This window comes from Rhinichthys klamathensis, unplaced genomic scaffold (assembly GCF_029890125.1).
Source record: "Rhinichthys klamathensis goyatoka isolate OS25496 unplaced genomic scaffold, OSU_Roscu_1.1 h1tg000101l_1, whole genome shotgun sequence".
NCBI lineage: Eukaryota > Metazoa > Chordata > Actinopteri > Cypriniformes > Leuciscidae > Rhinichthys > Rhinichthys klamathensis.
Window position 1 is genome coordinate 1,538,249 of NW_026606640.1, and position 20,624 is coordinate 1,558,872.

Genomic DNA, 20,624 nt, shown 5'->3' on the forward strand with positions numbered 1-20,624 from the left:
AGCCAGTCGATGCCATAAGGAAGAGGCCACCAAATTATTAATAATCAGAGTACGTCCTCTGTATGATAAACTTTTTACAATCCATTTCCATTTCATCAGATGACCTTTAATTTTTTCAATTATTCCCTCCCAGTTTTTTTGAACAATCGTTTCATCTCCTAAAAACACTCCTAAATATCTCAAGCCATCTTTTTTCCAACTTAACCCATTTGGGAGTGTTGGTCCCCCTCTTTCCCATTTTCCTATTAACACTGCTTCGCTTTTACCCCAATTAACTCTTGCTGAAGAAATGGTTCCAAAATCTCTCAATGTTTTTAATAATAAATCCACATCATTTTGTTTGTTAAGTATAATGACAACATCATCAGCGTATGCTGATAAGCATAAAGTGCTGTTACAGGCTTGTAAAGATACCCCTTCTAAAACCCTTCTCAATTTATTTAAAAGTGGTTCTATTGCCAACGTGTAGAGTATTCCTGACAGAGAACACCCCTGTCTTACCCCACGACACACTCTAAAAGGAGCGCATAAGCCACCGTTAACTTTCAGTAGACTCTCAATGTCATTGTACAGAATTTTAATATAACCTATAAAATCAGAACTAAAACCAAATGCTTGCAAAGTTTTCCACAGATAATCGTGTTCTACACGATCGAACGCTTTTTCCTGATCTAAGGAAATCAAACCCATATCTACACCCACTATTTTTGAAACATCAAATAAATCTCTTATTAAATGGATATTATCAAAAATTGATCTTCCAGGTACACAGTAGGACTGACCAGAGTGGATTACCTCCTCCAAAACTCTTCCTAGTCTAGTAGCTAAAACTTTTGAGAGCAATTTATAGTCATAACACAATAAAGATACAGGCCGCCAGTTCTTTATGTCTCTCACATCACCTTTTTTTGGCAGAAGAGTAAGGACCGCTCTTCTGCAGCTCAGCGGCAGACGTCCTCCGACTAGACTGCCACTGAGAACCGCCAGCAGATCCTCCCCTACCACAGGCCAAAAGGCTTTATAGAACTCCACTGGGATTCCGTCTATCCCAGGAGCCTTGCCGTTCTCCATGCTCTGGAGCGCTTCGTGCAGTTCTCCCAGGCTTATAGCTCTCTTGAGCTCTGCATTGGACTCTTCAGAGACCTTTGGTAGCTCTTCATAAAAACACTGTTCAATAACCCGATCTTCCCTGTGTTCACAACTATAAAGCTTTTCATAAAAACTGTTTGCTCTTTTCCGAATTTCTCTAGGGTCTGATTCAAGAGAACCGGTCTCAGAAAATAAAGAATGTATAAAACGTTTCTGACCGTTCTTTTTTTCTAGACTAAAGAAAAATTTGGACGGTACATCCATCTGGTCTATATCTTTAAAACGTGACCGAACAAGCGCCCCCTGTGCCTTCACTTTTTGTATGTCGGACAAAACAGATTTCTTTAAAAAAAGGGATTCGATGTGTGTTTGATCTCCACTTGACTCTGCCACTTCTTCGAATTTCAGAATTTCATCTTCTAAAACTTTTATGGATTTAATTATATCTTTCGTGACATTGTGAGTGTACTGTTGACATAGTTGTTTGATTTGTACTTTACCAAACTCCCACCATTTTTCTAAAGACTGAAAATCAGTTTTTTCCTTCTTAAAGTTTTCCCAAAAAAATATAAAAGTTTCTCTAAAATGTGCATCACTTAATAAATTTGTGTTAAAGTGCCAGTAAGCACTTCTCGGCTTGACAGAGTGTAAAGTTACTGTACATATAACAAGACTATGATCTGAAAACCCAACTGGGATTATGAAACAATTTTTAAAAGTACTAAGATGATGTTTAAAAACATAGAATCTATCTAGTCTTGCCAATGACAACCTATTATCACGGGCATGTGCCCATGTGTACTGCTTTAAATTCCCATTTAAACTCCTCCAGACGTCACATAAATCGTTTGTTTCGATCAACTGGATGAGTCGCTTACGAGAAAGCAAATGTGGCTCTACATGATTTCTATCCATGTTACTTTCTACACAGTTGAAGTCTCCACCTAAAAATAAATGCTCCTCGCTATTACATTTATCCAATGTTTCACAAAGAGTATGTAAAAACACCATTCTTTCTGCTGGTAGAGTTGGAGCATATGCACATATAAAAACAAAAATGTGGTTCTCAACCTGGGCTCGAATCTTTAGCAATCTACCGTTCACAACCTCTTCCGTCTCAATATTAGAGGGAGTAAAACTATTGGCAAATAAAATAGCCACACCACCACTAAGTGAGGATTTGTGACTAAAAAACGAAAGACCTTTAAATTCTTTCGCCCATTCATCAGCATTTGTTGTATCACTATGTGTTTCTTGCAAAAATAAAACATCAAGTTGTTTCTGACTCATAGTATTATGTATTTGTATATGTTTTATGCATTCTCTTGCTCCATTTACATTTAAGGATGCAACGCGAAAGTCACCCATGTGAAAGTTATAAAAAAATAAACTTAGGCCATAGAGAAAAAAAAAGCCAAGAAGGGCCAAAAAATTAATCCAATTTACTGCCATTAATTACTCAATTGTTGTTGGAGTTTTGTCACAAATTTTTTCAACCTATAGACTTCTTTATTTGTGAAACATCCCTCAGCCATGAAAGCCCTCGTATTTTCCACAAAACGCTTTATGTCTGGAAAATAATCAGCAACCTGTACCCCCCTCGAGTTTTTTGACATTTTTAAGAACTTCTTGATTTCTTCAGTATCATAATCTCGACACGTCCACTCATTCTGGGAACAACTAGAAGCACCAGAATCAGAGAGATCACTCTCATTACCAACATCATCATCAGACTCCCTTTCATTTTCTGTTTTTTTAGCTTGTTTTGATTCAGAAACCTTGTCATTCTTTTTCCTCTTTAACGGTGTTTTAAAAACTGCCTGATCTAGATCCATCATTAAATTTTCACTTACGTTGACACTCTCTGAAGGAGACTTTGATTCAGACACTACAGTAGTAACATGCGAAATATCCATGCTCTCATCAGCCTTGGGCTCACCTCTATCAACTACATCAACTAAAGCATTCTCCTCGTTATTCGCAGCTATGGCCTGATTCTCATGAGGTATTGTCTCAGTTAGACCACTAGTGGATGGTCTGGGATCAGTTTGGGTTAAATCAGGAACATTATCCGCTGTATTCCTGACCTGCACACCAGCTTCACCCAAGACACCTTGTGTATTTGTACCATTACTGTCCGGACAAGCACGCACTAAATGCCCAGTTTTTCCACAGCCAAAGCACTTCATCACATCAGTGCTTACAAAGACAGTGTAATCAAAGTCGTCAACTCTGAGTTTCAAATTCAGGTTGAGGTCAGTTCGATTATCCTTCAGGATCATATAAGTAAATCGCCTGAAAGACACCACATGTTTAATCAAGTCTGATTTGCTACCCAGAACGATCTTTTTCACGGGACTGACTATCTTTCCAAACCGTGACAGCTCTTTTATTAGCATCTCATCTTTTATGAACGGTGGTACGTTAGACAGAGTGACTTTTTTCGCGGGTGTAGAAAGGGGAAGCACTGGGGTAAACAAACCACTGATCACTACACCTTTTTCCACTACTTCATTCGCTCTCTCAACAGAATTTAAAAACAAAACCATTGCATTGTTCATCCTAGATGCCGCTAAAATACACTCATGGCCAACAACATTTCCAACTGCAAGAATGCACTCCTCCACATTCACCGCGGACACCACTTTCACTCCGTGACGCCGCGTGAGAGAGTCTAAACAGGTGTTTGTGTTTTGGGCTGCCATGCTTCCCAGTGACACACATACACTGGTTGCTGACGCCCGAGAAACCTCTCGCGGGAGCCTTATTCCACCACCCGATACACCACAAATACAAAAAAAAAAACTCAAAGAGATTGAAAGAAAAAGATTTGAAAGAAGAAAGCCACAGCGGGCATAAACCACTCGCACTCACCACACGCACCTCACACTCGCTCAACAGACGCTCACGCATGCGCAGAGAGAGAGAGAGAGAGAGAGAGAGAGAGAGAGAGAGAGAGAGAGGGAGAGGGAGAGAGAGAGAGAGAGAGAGAGAGAGAGAGAGAGAGAGAGAGAGAGAGAGAGAGAGAGAGAGAGAGAGAGAGAGAGAGAGAGAGAAAACTCAAAGGAAATTACATTCTGAAGACAGGCAAAGATTTGGTCATTTAGATTGCTCTGAAATCCCTCGAATCTTACCTATCAGCACCACAAGTCTTGGTTTATCTTGAGGTCTCATCTGATGTAGGGTCACCTCTTCATATATGAGGAACTCATTCTCTGCAGACTCCGCTGAATGAGACTCTTTGGTAGAACCCTGATGATCCTTGCGGCTTAGCCTGAAGCTTCTCCTTAGACCAGCTGTGAGAGCAGAGAGATTTTCCAATAGATCAAAATAGGAAAATAACATCTAAAAACGAAGATCAGAAATAGACATGACAGATTTGATACATAACAAGATACAAAGATCAGACAATAAGACAAGGGTGGAAAGAGGTGCATCCTCCAGACTAAAAATATCACACCTCTCACACTGCAGCTGATTTTATGTAACAGCTGCATCTCAGGGTCAAATAGCAGCACGCTGTTCATCTGCTTTGTACAATTTAATAGCACTGAATAAGTTAAAGCAGTAATACATCTATTTACCTTACAAGTATGAAAGAAACGTGGTACCTGAGTAAAACTCCCAGGAAAAGGCCTGGCCACAGGACGGTGCCACCGCCTTACACTTTGGAGAAACTACAACTAATGTTAGACCATCACACAGCCAGCATAATTCTATAGAGACTATCATGACTATCAGCCATGCCAAAGCCTGCGTGAGCCATTAGCCCAAAGCAATAGTTCCCTTTCAGTCGAGAACGTCAGACGTAGTCGACGTCGACTGAATGGGATCACGCCAGGGAGCCAGTCATCTTCGAGTACTATTGAATGAGCCAATGGAATTTGGCGTGCGTGACTTGCATCACACACTCCGCCCCCGTGGCGCAGGCATAAATACTGAAGTGGATGTACGCACTAGTTGCCTTTTGCTTCGGAGCCAGTCGTTTGATGAAGAGTGCTGTTGTTTTCAACGAGCGAGTGTGTCGGTGTTCTTCTGGAAGTCTCTCCCAGTGCTGGTGGTTTCTACAGCGCAGGTGCAGCGGTGATCGCAAGCTTTGAGCTCTCAACCTGCTTTTAACAGCAACAAATTTCTAAATGTTTGTGTTTGTTGACGGCTGGTTAAAGGGTGGAAAGGTGAGTGCTTCACTGTTTCAGTTCACTGTTCAGTGTTGCCGCGGTCATTCCTCTGTGTGCTGCGGCACTGGTGATGGGTCCTATTTCCTGAAAGAGCAACACGGGTGCCTTTGCGTCTTTTTCAAGATGTCATTCCACCTGTGCGTTTCTGGATGCGTCCATGTTGGTCACAATTGTTGCATCACGTGTTTAGGCTTACAGCACGCTGAAGCAGCTTTTGTGGACGGTTCATGTTCTCATTGCGGGAATATGACTGTTGCGGTGTTGAGATAGAGACTCACCTTCGCGAACCCCGCCTACCATGCCCCATAAGATGTCGGTAGCAGCATCGGAGGGTGAGCTGGCCTCTGGCGATGTCCACCTTAGTGGTTCAGGAGAGCCATCGTTGGCTCAGCCTGGTTGATATGGCGGATGCGGAAAAGGTTCGGTTCCTGGTCTCCCTAATTTCCCAGGTTGGGCTGGTCGGCAACGTGGCGGAGAACTGCGCCCAACAGTTCTCTGCCACCCAAGCGCAGACGGAGGCCATCCGGCACATCATGTCCCGGCGGCCCGCTGATACCTCCCCCCGCCGCCGGTGGCAGTTCCTCCGCCTGCTTGTCGCCGAGGGCGTTCCCCTGCCGCTGCTCCCGCTGGGCCTCTGCAGCAGCCTCCAGCCAGGCCTCAACATGGAGCCGGCCGCAGTAGGGACGTCCAGCCCGCTCCAGGCGTTGCCAAGCCAGGCGGCAAGCGACAGCGAAAGCATTCCTGAGCAGGCTGCTCAAGGATGGAGGAGGATGCTCTTGGAGTTGGTCACCAATCCACTCCCTCCCCCCGGGTGAGGCCAGAGGCCAGCCCTCTTGTTCGCCAGCACGGTAGCTGGGTGCGGTTCGAGGACCCGGTCACCCGCCTTCTCACGAATCCCTGGCAGTCTCGTGGAGACAGGTAAGTGTTGTGCACCACACTCAGACCCTGCTTCGGGCCGCCTTCGGGCCTTCCGAGCCAGGTCCCTGTCCTCCACCTCGCTGCCCCACCTCGGGTACGTCTGTGGTCGCCTGGCCCGGTTCGTGGAAGCCAAAAATGCCTCCCAACCGGTCCAGGTGGCCCCAAACTATACCATCAGACTCGGCTTGCGATTCCTTTTCGCTCTGCTTCCGCCCAAGCTCAGTGATATTCATCACAGCTAGGTGTTGAGCAAATATGCTCCTAAAAATAGGGACTTTAGTCACACCTAAGTTTTGAGCAGTACTCCTGTCTTGTGTGCGCACATCGCAGTCTAATGGCGAAGGACGCGATACAGCTGCTCCCACCAGCCGATATGAAGGCCGGCTTCTATAAGCCCGTCCTTAATTGTGACCCACCTCTCTAGGGTACAACCATCTTGGTCCTGTGTTAATTGATGGCCCCTTTTTCGAACTTCTTTTCTAGTTTGGAGATGGATTCGGTCCACCGCATCTCTGAAAAAGAGTGTGTGGATGGTTAGTGCTGTATAGAAGTGAGAAAGGGTCCCACTGAAACTCTTTAAGAGGCTCCTGGGGCATATGGTAGATGCAGCCGCTCGGCTTCCTCCATATGAAGACCGCTTCAGTACTGACTTCACGGCCGAGTCCCGAGGTGGCCGTGGCAGAGCGGCACGCTCCGTGTGAAAGCACCCTGGCCTGCTGCCAAACCCTCAGTCCGTAACAGACCTTTAGTTTCTCCAGGCCAACGGTCCCTAGAACAAGTGTCCATCAATACCGGCTGAGGGGCCACGTACAAAGGGCATGCAGTACTGCATTGGCATACATTGCCTCGAGTTGCTTGCAGTTCATCTCACTTTGAGACACCGCTACTCAGCGAATTTGTACTGGTCTGAAAAGACAACATTGTGACCGTTGCGCTATGCTTCCCTCGCATGTCACAACTCGCCCGCCACCTCCTCCTCGGAGTCAGAAGCTTCTGAGGTCGCTTCATTCCACTTATTACTTCTGGCCTGCTCAATCGTACCGCTGACGAGCCTCACGACAGCCTGTGGCCCAGGGAGAGTAGAGACTCCGTCCCCAGGTGGTCCAGCTGTTTGGGACCACTTCGGGGCCGCACAGTTACATCTGTTGCCCCTCCGGACTCGTCCCTCTGCCAGTTTTTTTTTTTTTTATCCTGTCTGAGTGGACATCTCTCGACACAGAAAAAACTCTGGCCACAGCTGGCCCCAGGGCCCCCGCAGAAATGCGTTCCCCAGTGAGCCTTCTTACACACAACTGTGCTAAAGCAGGGAGGAGATGGAGCAAGTCTTGCTAGTTGCCCCTTATTGGCCCAACCAGACCTCTCATCTCGACAGCCCTTCCTGCCTCCTTCCTCTGAGTACATTCTCAGGGATGGGGCATGGTGGCACCCGCGTTTAGACCTTGGAGAGTTCCAGGTCTGGTTCTAAAAAGAACGGGACATGGAGGTTCTGGTTACTACCGCAAGAATTTTAAGGCCGTAGAGACCATCACTTCTGTGAGAGCACCCTCTCAAAATGAGGCACGCTCCCCCTTAGAAATGGAACCTATTCATTGAATTGAGTCTTCTCTCCGTGAGAAATCCTGAAGGTGTTCGATCACTTCAGTGCTTCTTTACTACTAATGGGTTGGAGTAAGGGCTGTCTCCTCCACCTCAAAATGTAGTTGCCTCTGTATTGATGTGCGAGTCATGATGTGCGAGTCCCTACCCTCTAGATAGAGACCAAGCAAGCAGGAGAACTGTTTCTCTAAAAACAGGATTTTTAACTCACTGCCTGCAGGGCTCAAGGGAGGTCTCTGCAATGCAGAAGCACCAGAGATAAGTCCCAAGAGGGTAAAGAGGGGGGCGCAAGGCGGATTCATTTTCTCCTTGCTCCCCTCAGGAACCTGACGATCAAGTCGTGCTTCCCACGGATACAAATCCTGCACTGCAGAGACCTCCCTTGAGCCCTGCAGGCAGTGAGTTAAAAATCCTGTTTTTAGAGAAACAGTTCTCCTGCTTGCTTGGTCTCTATCTAGAGGGTAGGGACTTGCACGCATTTTCGGTCAACGAATCGTGCCTGGAATTCGGGCCAGCTATCTCTCATGAATCTGAGACCCCAGCCTGCATATATGCCCAAGGTTCCTACCTCTCCTACGGGACCAGGTGGTGAGCCTGCAAGCGCTGCCCCGAAGAAGGCAGACCCAGCCCTGGCTTTTCTCTGTCCGTCCGCTCCATTGAGGCTTTACATGCTCAGCATGCAAAGCCTAGACCTCAGACCAGCTCTTGTCTGTTACGGAGACCAGCAAAATGGTAGGCTGTTTCCAAGCAGAGGTTGGCCCACTACATGTGGTTGCCTTCATCTTGGTGAGAAAGTTTCCCAAGATGCACGTGCCCCCCTGGGTGGTGAGCTCCTCCTAATTGAGAGTATTGCTCCCTCCTAGGCGTTGACACAGAGTGCCTCACTGAATAGATGTTAATAGAGTTGGGGACTGGGCGACACCTTCACATTCGCAAGAGAACTAGCCTATATGCGAACCGCTGCTTCCCGTGGGCTCCCTTCACATGAAGCCAGTTTCACTGTAAGCCCGGTTCGAAGTGTCGGCTTGCTGCGCCATTCCCCTCCTGTGGACTGAATACATGTGCAATTCTTGCTCCAGTAGAGTTCCCCTTATTAGCTGAACCCTGACGAGTTCCTCCATACCCTTCGGCAACGGACGTGGCGGAACGTCTGAAGCCAGGCCTATCACTCGTATGCACTGGTGGAACCTGCGTTAGGCTGGGTCCATATGTTGTGATCCCTACGACGATCCCATATGTGTATTCTTCCACGGTGCGGCTCCCTCCGGCGAGCCCGTGTCTTCCCTCTGTTCAGTTTATCCTCCCCCCTGTTATAGGCTGGAGTCATCCCAGTGACATTCCATATGTTGTACTGCCCGGTAATCCGCCCAGTCCATATGTGTATTCTCCACGTTACCTCCCTTCGGGCAGGATGTGGTTTCCGCAGCATCCCTTCCTTCCATTGATAGGGTACGCTTTCCCAGTGATCCTGTGGAACAGCAGTGACTTCCTTGGCCTAAGCCCTTCCATCTTCGCCTCAAGTTGCGGACGGATCAGGAGGCTTTTGTCCAGGCACTGGAAGGTGCCAGCACTACTGGCGTTTTCAATGGTGATCCCATTCAGTCGCCCGCAGACTACGTCTGACGTTCTCGACTGAAAGGGAACGTCCTGGTTGCGTGTGCAACCCACCGTTCCCTGAAGGAGGGAACGGAGGACGTAGTCACCTTGACACTGCTGCTGGACCACCGCTGACTCAGAGTTACGCTCGGCTCCTCAGCGAAAAAGCAACTAGTGCGTGCATCCACTTCCGTATTTATACACGCGCCGCGGGGGCGGATGCAAGTCATGCACGATGCAAGTCACGCACGCTAAATTCCATTGGCTCATTCAATAGTACTCGAAGATGACTGGCTCCCTGGCATGATCCCATTCAGTCGACATCGACTACATCCTCCGTTCCCTCCTTCAGGGAACGGTGGGTTGTATATGCAACCAGGACGTTCCCTGGCTATAGCAGTGCACCTGTGCTTTATACTTAAATGAAAAGTTCATCCAAAAATAAATGTTTCAAATTGTTGTTGTTTTTCCTATGGAAGCCCATTTTCATCATATAAGAAAGAAAAAAAACATGCGTTGGTAAATCATAAATATGAGATAGGTTGAAATTATTCTCAAAATGTTTGTCATAATTGTCTTTCTATGTCATAATTATGACTTTTTATTTTTTTCTTATGTGGCGGAAATAGAACAATAAAACAGAAATGCTGAAGAACGTACTGGCGCTTTTTTCCATAAAAAGAAAAAAATTAATAGGGACTGGGGCAATCAAAATCCAAAATGACAAAAAAGCACCATTGTTCATGCTCTGAATCCACATGCGTGCAAATATGGTGCCTTTAGATGCAATGTGTCAGGTTTTATTTCAAAGTGACATGACAAATCATTGAAATTTTAATATGTGAAAGTGCAAATGAGACAGCAAAGGGGTAGATTATAATAATTGCTGTATATTGATATGATATGTGTGTGTGTGTGTGTGTGTGTGTGTGTGTGTGTGTGTGTGGTCTGGTAAACCCTACGTTATGGGGACAAAATGTCCCCACAAGGATGGCAATATCCGAAATCCTTGTTCGTGTGGGGAAATTTGTTGGTCCCCATGAGGAAATCAGCTTATAAATCATACTAAGTGATGTTGTTTGAAAATGTAAAAATGCAGAATGTTACAGAATGTACAGTATAAAAATGTACAGATGTACAGAATGTACAGTATAAAAATCATTATGTCTATGGAAAGTCCCCATAAAACATGAAAACACAACATGTGTGTGTGTGTGTGTGTGTGTGTGTGTGTGTGTGTGTGTGTGTGTGTGTGTGTGTGTGTGTGTGTGTGTGTGTGTGTGTGTGTGTGTGTGAATAATGACTTAAATGTGTTCCTCACAGATAGGTACCATATGACTTCTGAATCCACTAGTTGCTTTTTGGGGGAAAAAACAGCAAGCATATTCTTCCACATTACTTCCACAGAAGAAAGGCATTCAGGCTCAACTGAACAACATGAAGATGACAGAATTTTCCTTTTTGGGTAAACTGTCCCTTTAAGTAGTAAGCACCACAAAGAGTAAGCACAGAAAAATCTTCCTCTTAGCAAAAAGCACACACTAAAAACCATTGAGACTAAAACTCAGAGGGAGTTGTCCAAAGCTAGCAGCGGAGCAGTGGGCGGCTGTCAAGATGTGACCAATGGCTGGGTTCTTAGGATGTGCCAAGCGCTTGATTGCTGTGAAGTGCACCGAAGAGCTCACAGTGGCCCTCATTTATCATTCTTGCGTAGAAACGGGAGTATATGTTGGCGTTAGATTATGCTTACACTCCTCTCACCGCCTGATTTATGAAGCTGTGCGTACCTTTGAAATCCAGGTGTACGCAATACCTGCACTTGATAAATCCTGCGGCTGAAAACGATCGTCATTAGAATAGCACGCCCCTATATATTCAAGTCTCCGCTTCCCCCACGCCCTCATTTTACGCCATGGACACACGGAAGACGGCACAGAAGAGAAACTTCTCTGACGTGGAGCCGAAATGACCTATCACAATGCATTGTTTTACAGCACGTCTTTTGAATTAGCATTCAATTTCGAATCACGTTACATGTATTGGGGTGTACGATAGTGATGATGATGATGTGATGTGGAGTACTATTCATTCACATTAATAATTGCATGACAATTTGTAATATTCTTATTATTATTAGTATGATTTGTATTATTAATGACGCTTATTGTTATTTAGAAGAAGAATGTCATTATTATTATTTACATTATTATTATTATTATTTAAAAGAAGAAGAATGTATTTTTTATTATTTTGTCAGTCTGAATTATTTTTTGGTCATTGAAAGCCTTTCGTTACCGAACCCAGTCCGTGCGCACCTGCCGGGCCAAACCCTGAAACGTCAGGGTAAAGCACACAGGCTCGCAACTGAAGGAATACATATGGCTACAAATCAAATGCTTTGGTAAAGTCACACAAATTAAACATTGAAGTCCATGTTGCACAAAAATAAACACTGAAGTTTATAATTACTATGTTGTTGTTTTTTTGTTTTACAGTGGGTCATAATATATAATATCTTTTAGTTTGTCAGTGCGTTTTGTGGTGTTAGGATTTGTTTTTCTGCGCATTTCCGCACTAACTCAAAACGTGCGTACACCACCTCCTGAGCTGGTGTAGGATTTGAGCGTGCCGTACGCCACCGTCCATATTGATAAATCTCAAAGTCACCGTGGTTTTGGGTGTACGCCAGGTGTACGCTGGAAATTTGGTGTACGCACTTTTGATAAATGAGGGCCAATGAACCCAGATGATATTTAAAGTGATTAACACCACAAAACAAAGCATGATCCAGAGCCAAAGCCATATGGAGTGCATTTCAGTGTGTAGGGTAAATCTCTCACCTACGTGCTGTCCACTGGCACTGCCCTCACTGTCACAGTCCTCTGGAGGGTGGGTGGGTCAGGAGAACACAACAGATGAAAGGGTACAGGAAGGAGAGGACAATCAGTGGGGTGACGGGATATATACATTTTACAAGGACATTTTGTAGGTCAGAAACTCAGAGGTTTGGAAAGGCAAAGAGAACCACAACAGCAAAATGAAGCAGAAAGCACTGAGCGCAGGGATTTCAGCATCTGTACTGGGTATTCAAATGTTGAGTCTTTTAGTTATTTTCATGGACTAGCCATGATTATAAGTTAGTAACTAATACCCATCATAACATTTTACAGACTTAAGAATGAATTTGAGAAGAATTTATAAATATTTTGATTTCATTAGGTTACACTTTATTTTAAGGTTTCACGGTTACAGTGTAATTAATTACACAAAAAAGCAATACTACTGAGTAATTTGAACTAATTAACAACTTGTACTTACTACGGGCTTAGGTTTATGTTTTTTTTTTTTTTTTTTACTGTAACTACTATACTAAGTATAGGCTACAAGTGTGTAACAAGGACACTGTAAAATAAAGTGTTACCTTTTAATATTTCATATTTAATGACATTTTGTCAAAATCACCTACCTTTTTCACAAGATTGTTTACCTTTTTCACAAGATTGTTCACCTCGGGTAAGCAGAATGAGGAAACAAACACAATTGCTGTAACATGAACAAGTATGAAAAGCAAATTAATATGGAATATTGCAACTAGTACAGTCAATTCTGATAGGCCTGGTCAAAAGTATAAATTCTAACCCTTCATTTAACTTATGCCGATATCTATTCTTAAAATCCTACAAACATTTTCAGTGAATTGTACGGCACTTCTTGCAGATGGGGTGAGTTGTGAATTGAGTACTGAATGTGATGAGATACTTGTGACTCTTATGAGTCTGTATTTTTTTAGTGAATCAAAAACATGGAGCTCAACCAGCATAGTCCCATTTCAGAAACGAGTGAGCTCTGTTTTTTAAATGGACTGGCCTGTATAAATTACAGCATTAGCAGAGAAAGAATATGTAAGCAAAATGAACATTATAAAGCTTATTAAATGGATAAAATCAAAAATGGAATCGAATTGAGAGCTTGTGAATCTGAATCACATCGAGAACCTGAATCGATACAAACATTTTAAACATTTGAAAGCGTTTGAACGTAAACCAATTTTTTTTCTTGGAAATAACACTGTATTTCCTGGGTCATTTAGCAGGAAGGAATAAAAAACGAAAGAATTAATCTGAATATACCAGCGTTCTTCTCCACTTGACTTTGGCAGGTATGCTTTCACATTTTATCTGAGGGTTTAGTCAGCACACCTCAAAAAAGATGCGAGACTTCCACCTGTCTTCGGAATATCTGCCTCATTTTCGGAAATTTTATTTTAAAGTTTACAAGCAATTCACATCTAGTTAATTAGTAGGTACCCTATTTCTCTAAGCTACCCAGAAGTAGTTTCTGAGAACTTACATGGTGTTGCTCTGGGTGATTTAGGGCTCTGGTGTGTTCCCATTTTCATCCTATACAACAGTCGTCTGCAAATTTAGGAAAGATACAAGATATAATTACAATATAAAGTTTCTCTTCGAAGAATCATAGCGGCAGAATGTGAGAGTATGTGTCCTCAAATTTTTACTCAAAATAAATCAACTGTTGTTTTAAAGAATTTCTCTGAAGCATTTAATCTAAAATATATATATCTTTCAATGAGGTACCACATTAAACATTGCAGGAGGAGGCTAATCTGATTATAAAATTGACCAATCAGAATGGATATTTAAATAAGGCAACATACGTTTTTCACAAAAATGGAATTCCTTCCCTATTAAGATCCAATCAATTGTTCTTTTGAAACCAGTTTCATTTTCACTTTAATGGGTTTAACACTAACCCATGCATCCTTATCAAACCTGTTTGTAATATAGATGGCAGTAGAGAGACTTCAAATGTATCCAAATAAATCCAAATTACTGAAGGATCTCAGAAGTGAAAGAGTGAACAAAAGAGCCATATAAATATGAACAAATCATGATTACACCCCTGAAAATCCCTTTGTGGACCACCACTGCATGTTAAAAGACATCTGGTCTATTAGGGACTGCTGATGGTAAATAAAGGGTAACTGTTGACATGATTTTTGTTGTGTACCTCTCCTGGAACTGTCTTGAAGGAACAAGGCCGGCACGCAGGTTGCTGTCTCCCACTCTTTTGGCCTGCCACCACGTTGGGTCATCCTGGCTCACCACCTGCAGGATGTCTCCACATGTGAAAGGCAGTCCTGCCTCTTGGCAGGGTGTAGCATTGTCTTCATATGGCGTGTAATCGAACAGGGCTCTTAAATAAACCTTAGAGAGACATAAAATAACACTGCATACATTACCTGCAGCAGCTGCTATTTATTCTGTCCTATGACTTTCAAATAAAGTGATTACATTTACCTTACTTTCACTGAATCTGTCCTCCTCCTTAATGGCAGGGATAATCTTCAGAGTGATCGAGCCCTGAGACTGAGACTGCAGCCCGACAAACAATGATCAAGGACAATAAATCACGCAAGTTTTTACCTTTTCAGATAAGAAATCTTAAGGGAATGACTCAGCTTTTGTAAAACAACAGAGGAATAGTGAACACACCAGAATCTGGCTGATCTCCTCAGGACGTTTGTGTATAATGAGATTTCCATTGACCTCTCTCAACTCATCTCCAACATGCACCAGACCTGAAGGAGAATTCAGTCAAGAGTCATCATGGTGCATTTAAAATACAGTTGGATCCGAAGGTCTGATACTAAACACTTATTTCACGTTCTTTTCTCATTTAAAGTGTAACTTTAATTTAAAGTGTAACCGATTTTCAGCTGCTTTGTATTGTTACAATCTTTGTATTGTTACAATGTCGTAGCATATGTAAATAAACAATGTTTACTCGTATTCCGTGTTACCTGAACCGAAAAACTCATGTTTATTTTTTCAACTCCAGGGCTTTCGTTAAAACTACAGATTATACTTCCGCATTTTTATATCCCGACACAGACAGTTGGATGGAAAACTTCAAGCATTTTAAATTAATTTATTAACAGGTTGGAATTTAATTCAATAGCATTTATCCTGAATTACAAATGAGAGAAATACCTGCATTAGAAGTTGAGAGAAAACTGCATGAATTTATTAAAAGTTAGAATGTAAAACTCGGTCAAAACAACTGCTATATGTTCCTCTAGGGGGAGGTGTACTGCACATGCTGTGGAACCTTTTTCTCAATTGTTGCATTTCAATAGTAAGTTCTCTTACGAGAGGTTCTCTCGTATTGCGTAAGTTAGCTTACGCTACGGGAAAGATTCATCTTTTCGAGATATTGAAGCCAAAAAATTATCCTTAATTTTGTATTTATTGTCAACGCAGTGCAGCAGCTAGCAGACCTAGAGCAGGCTGTCTAGCTTGCTCATAGGCTGCCCTGCGGGAACTGCAGCAGCCTACCACTGAGCCCCGACGTGACGTCACGTCCAATGAAGGGCGCTTGCGCCTTCACAGCGTCACAGCCCGCCAGAATGGACGTGGCTTAGCGTATATAAGCAGGGCTCGGAGGCTGTTTCTCTGATTTTCATCTCTTCAGAGAAGCTTTCCGCATCGCTGGATCTAGAGAGAAGCCGCTGCCGCCGTTGAGAAAAGCGACAAGCCAGCTTAGGATAGCGCTTGGAGAAGGCGGCCATCTTCGGCACCTTCAGCCATCCGTGCGAGCTACGCTATCCGGCGACATATCCTTTTAAGCTTTGTATTTTGTGTTCTACACTTCCTAAAAGAGCAGCGAGACGTCTTTTTCAAGATGTCTCGCACTTCCTGTGGCTCGTGCAGAGCCGCTCAGCGTTGGAGACCGCCATCTCATCTGCGCTCTCTGCCTGGGCCAGGAACACGCAGCCCTCGCCATCTCATGGAGGATGCGAGCACTGCGAGGAACTTCCGATGTCGACCCTGCTGGCTCGAATCGAAGTCTTTAACCACAGCGCCACGCGGCTAGCTCTCTTAACGTTACAAGAGAGCTACCCCACCCTCGCGCCCCCGTTTCACGCGTCATGCAGAGCCCTCTCGAGCTCTCTGCATGACCCGGATGGGCATCATCTGTGGGTGTGCTACTACTAGTGTGCGCGCCCTCATACAAACACTGTTCCCAGTAACTGCTCGACCAACGAGCACGCGGCTAGCTCTCTTTACGTTACAAGAGAGCTACCCTAAACATCATAGCTAAACGCTATGATGTTTAGAGCTACCCTAAACATCATAGCTAAAATGCATAGCTAAACATCTGTTTAGCTATGCATTTACTGAATGAGCACTTTGCCACTGTGTCCGACTGTTTGTACTGTATTTTATTTAATTTTTTATTCTAAACTGTTTTAATTATTCTTATTTCTTTTGATTATTTTAATCTCTTTATTCTTAACTGTTTTAATTATTCCTATTTCTTTTGATTTTTCTATGTAAAGCACCTTGAATTACCATTGTGTATGAAATGTGCTATATAAATAAACTTGCCTTGCCTTGCCTTGCCTTGCCTTGCCTTGCCTTACCCCGCCCTCGCGTCCCCGTTTCGCACGTCATGCAGAGCCCTCTCGAGCTCTCTGCATGACCCAGACGGGCATCAAAATACGCGACGTATTGGATGCGTGGTAAGAGCAGAATTCTATCTGCGTCACATGAAGGTCACGTGCCCACTACGATGTGCGCGCGCCCTCATACAAACACTGTTCCCACAGTAACTGCTCGACCAACGAGCACGCGGTTAGCTCTCCTTACGTTACAAGAGAGCTACCCCGCCCTCGCGTCCCCGTTTCACGCGTCATGCAGAGCCCTCTCGAGCTCTCTGCATGACCTGGACGGGCTTGCGCGCCGCCGTCGAAATGTCTCGCCCTGTCAGTCCCCTAAGAAAAGGCTACTGCAGCGGTGTATTTGGCAGCCAACGAGCCGGTAATGCAACCCGCTCGCCTGCACACATCCGCCATTTTCGTGGCGACCCAGAGAAATCTCAAAGTGAGTATAGTTATCCGGCTCACGCCGTTGGTGTCTTGAGTGTAGAAAATGTGCCCACATCTCGGTGTTCACCCCTACACACAAGCACGATACCCCACTCTCATAAAGCTGGCAAATGCCGCTCGAGTGCTAGATGTAGGAAACGTGCCCACAACTCTGTGCTCACGCCTATTTTCTGCCCGCTCTGTCACACGGCCAGAACAGCCTCATACATGTCAGGTTAAGAATGTAAGTCACGTGCCCACTCACGGCCGCTCACGCTTACTAACAGACACATTGCCTCCGGCGCTGCTCGCACATTACAAGTTTTCATAAACGTTCCCCGTTCAAAGCAGCCGGGACGTCACATGTAAAACAGCCAGCTGTCGCTGTCAGCGAGCCGCCGTACTCAAGTGCTCATAACTGGTCGGGCTATGAATGTAAGTCACGTGTCCACTCACGAGCGTTCACGCTTACTAACACATACCTCTCCCCGAGCGCCGCCCGCGCATCTAAGAGTGACTATAAAACGCCGCCCATCCCAAGCGATCGGGGCGTCACTTATAACTGTAAGTCCTGTGCCCGCTCAGAAGCGCTCACGCTTACTAAGAAACACTCTGCCCATAGCGCCGCGCTCGCGTCTCAAGGCGATCATAAAACGCTCCCCATCCAAAGCGATCGGGGCGTCACATTCATATGTAAGTCTCGTGCCCGCAAACAAGCGCTCACGCTTACTAATAGACAATTCGCCCAGGGCGCTGCTCGCGCATCACAAAGTGGTAAAAGAACGCTCCCCATTCATGGCAATCGGGACGTCACACACAATTCAGCCTGTCACGGTTGTCAGCGAGCTGCTGCCTTCAAGCACCGAGGGCGCGCGCGCCACGCCCACTCCTCCGGTTCAGTTTCTCGATCCCCCAAAGTGCGGCGATCAGAGCGCGGAGGCCATTCGCCCCCTAGCTGTACATATAAAAGCATGGGAAGCTATCCCAGGGGTTTTTCAGAATGGGTGCTAAGCACAATAAAGCAGGGCTATTCACGTCAGTTCGTTCGCCGTCCCCGCGCTTTCGAGCACGGACCGCGACGACAGTGAATGCGGGAGAACAGCACATTTACTCCGCGCAGAAATAGCGAAGCTACTGTGCAAAGGTGCTATAGAGCTGGTACCGCCTTCTCTGAGCGAGTCAGGCTTTTACAGCCGATATTTTTCTCGTGCCCAAGAAGGACGGAGCCCTCAGGCCAATCTTAGATCTGAGACATTTGAACAAAGTGCTTATGAAAAGGCCGTTCAAAATGCTTACGACCAGGAAAATCCTCGCGCACGTTCGCCCGAGGGACTGGTTTATCTCTCTTGATCTGAAAGATGCCTATTTTCAGATTCAGATAATACCCCGTCACAGGCCATTCTTGAGATTCGCCTTCGACGGTCAGGTTTATCAATACACCGTCCTGCCGTTCGGCCTGTCTTTAGCACCCCGTACATTTACGAAGTGCATGGACGCGGCGCTCGCCCCCTTGAGAAATCAGGGTTTGCGAATCATGAACTATCTGGACGATTGGCTGATTTTGGCACAGTCAGAGATAGAACTGTTATCTCACAGAACAGTGCTCCTCAGTCATCTGGAGAGATTGGGTCTCACGGTCAACTGGACCAAGAGCTCATTACTGCCCAGTCAGTCAATTTCCTTTCTAGGAATAGAACTGGACTCTGTGGCCATGACGGCTTGTTATTGACACAGCGCGCGCGCCGAGTTCGACACCTAGCCGCGTCTTTCCAGAAGGGCAGCATCATCCCTCTGAAAACATTCCAGAGGATGCTGGGCTGTATGGCTTCAGCTGCAGCGGAGCTTCAGCTGGGCCTACTGCGCATGCGCCCACTTCAACGCTGGCTGAACGCGCGAGCGTCTCGCCGTGCTTGGACCTCTGGCTGCGAACGAATCAGAGTGACTCAGACCTGCATTACAGCTCTGCAGCCCTGGTTAGCGGCCGACTGGTATCAGCGGGGAGTGATGATGGGAGCGGTCTCATATCAAAAGGTCATCTCGACAGATGCGTCCAACTATGGTTGGGGCGCTCTCTTCGAGGGCAGACTGGTCTTTGGCCTGTGGTCAGACCAGGAGAAGCTCCTTCACATAAACTGTCTGGAAAGGTTAGCGGTCGAGAATACGTTCATGCGCTTCCTCCCGTTCATACAGGGCCACCATGTTCTAGTCCGATCGGACAACATGTCTGTAGTGTCCTATGTAAACCGTCAGGGCGGTGTCAGATCCAGGAACCTCTGCGATCTAACAGAACGCCTCCTCGTTTGGTCTCAGCACCATCTGCGCTCGCTGAGAGCTGCGCATGTGCCAGGCCACCTGAACGACGGCCCAGACAAGCTATCCAGGGACAACGTTCCCCCAGGGGAATGGTCTCTGCACCCCCAAACAGTCCAGAAACTATGGCGCCTTTCGGTAAAGCGGAAGTCGACCTATTTGCGTCAAAAGACAACGCTCACTGCCCAAGGTTCTTTTCGAAGAGCGAGGACGCACTGGCCCAAATCTGGCCCAGCCGCCCGCTGTATGCCTTCCCTCCGATTTCTCTGTTACCACAGGTAATCAAGAGGATCAGGGAAACGCGCCACTTGGTGCTCCTTATAGCCCCGCGTGGGGAGAATCGGACTTTGTTCCCGGAAGCTGACGCGGCTGTCACAAAAACACAGCCCCGTGGCCGATTCCGGTGAGAACAGATCTCCTCTCTCTCAAGCTCGCGGCTCGACCTGGCATCCCCATCCAGAGCGCTGGTCGCTGCATGCATGGTTGATCAACGGGTACCCGTTACCCTGCCAGAAGGAGTGATGAACACGATTACACAGTCTAGAGCTCCCTCTACCAGAAGGCTTTACGCGTCTAAATGGTCTGTGTTCTCTAAATGGTGCACCGGCAAAAATCTGGACCCGCGGACATGCGGGGTCTCGCGGGTGCTCAGTTTCCTACAAGAGCTGTTGGATAAGGGGAGGTCCCCATCCACGCTTAAAGTCTATGTGGTGGCCGTCGCAGTGCTCGCAGAATCGACGCGTGGCCGGTCACTAGGGAAAAACAAGCTCATCATCCGCTTGCTTAGAGGAGCAAGAAGGATAAATCCTCCGCGCCCCCCGTCGGTTCCTATGTGGGATATTTCCTTGGTCCTCGAGGCCCTGAAAGCTTTCCCCTTTGAGCCACTAGAGTCCGTGGAACTGAAATACCTATCACTCAAAACCGTTTTTCTGACTGCACTGTCATCAGTCAAACGTGTGGGGGACTTACACGCGCTCTCCGTCAGCGCTGCGTGTCTTGAGTTTGGGCCAAATGACTCCAAAGTCATCCTCAAACCTAGACATGGCTAT

The 20,624-nt window shown here is 45.8% G+C and overlaps 1 protein-coding gene across 5 annotated transcripts in view; it reads right to left on the reverse strand.

Annotated features, from left to right (window-relative positions):
* mpp3b (MAGUK p55 scaffold protein 3b) overlaps window positions 1-20,624 on the reverse strand; it is a 61,471-nt gene that overhangs the window by 15,835 nt on the left and 25,012 nt on the right. For 2 of the 5 annotated variants that reach the window (XM_056253094.1, XM_056253097.1), the window contains 8 exons: window positions 14,891-14,976; window positions 14,696-14,770; window positions 14,406-14,602; window positions 13,728-13,792; window positions 12,865-12,885; window positions 12,218-12,259; window positions 4,701-4,772; window positions 4,224-4,385 (listed from right to left, as the gene is read on the reverse strand). In XM_056253094.1, coding sequence (XP_056109069.1) covers window positions 4,224-4,385; window positions 4,701-4,772; window positions 12,218-12,259; window positions 12,865-12,885; window positions 13,728-13,792; window positions 14,406-14,602; window positions 14,696-14,770; window positions 14,891-14,976 — 720 coding nt within the window. The remainder of the gene's footprint in view (window positions 1-4,223; window positions 4,386-4,700; window positions 4,773-12,217; window positions 12,260-12,864; window positions 12,886-13,727; window positions 13,793-14,405; window positions 14,603-14,695; window positions 14,771-14,890; window positions 14,977-20,624) is intronic. The other 3 variants (XM_056253095.1, XM_056253096.1, XM_056253098.1) reach the window with 3 other exon arrangements.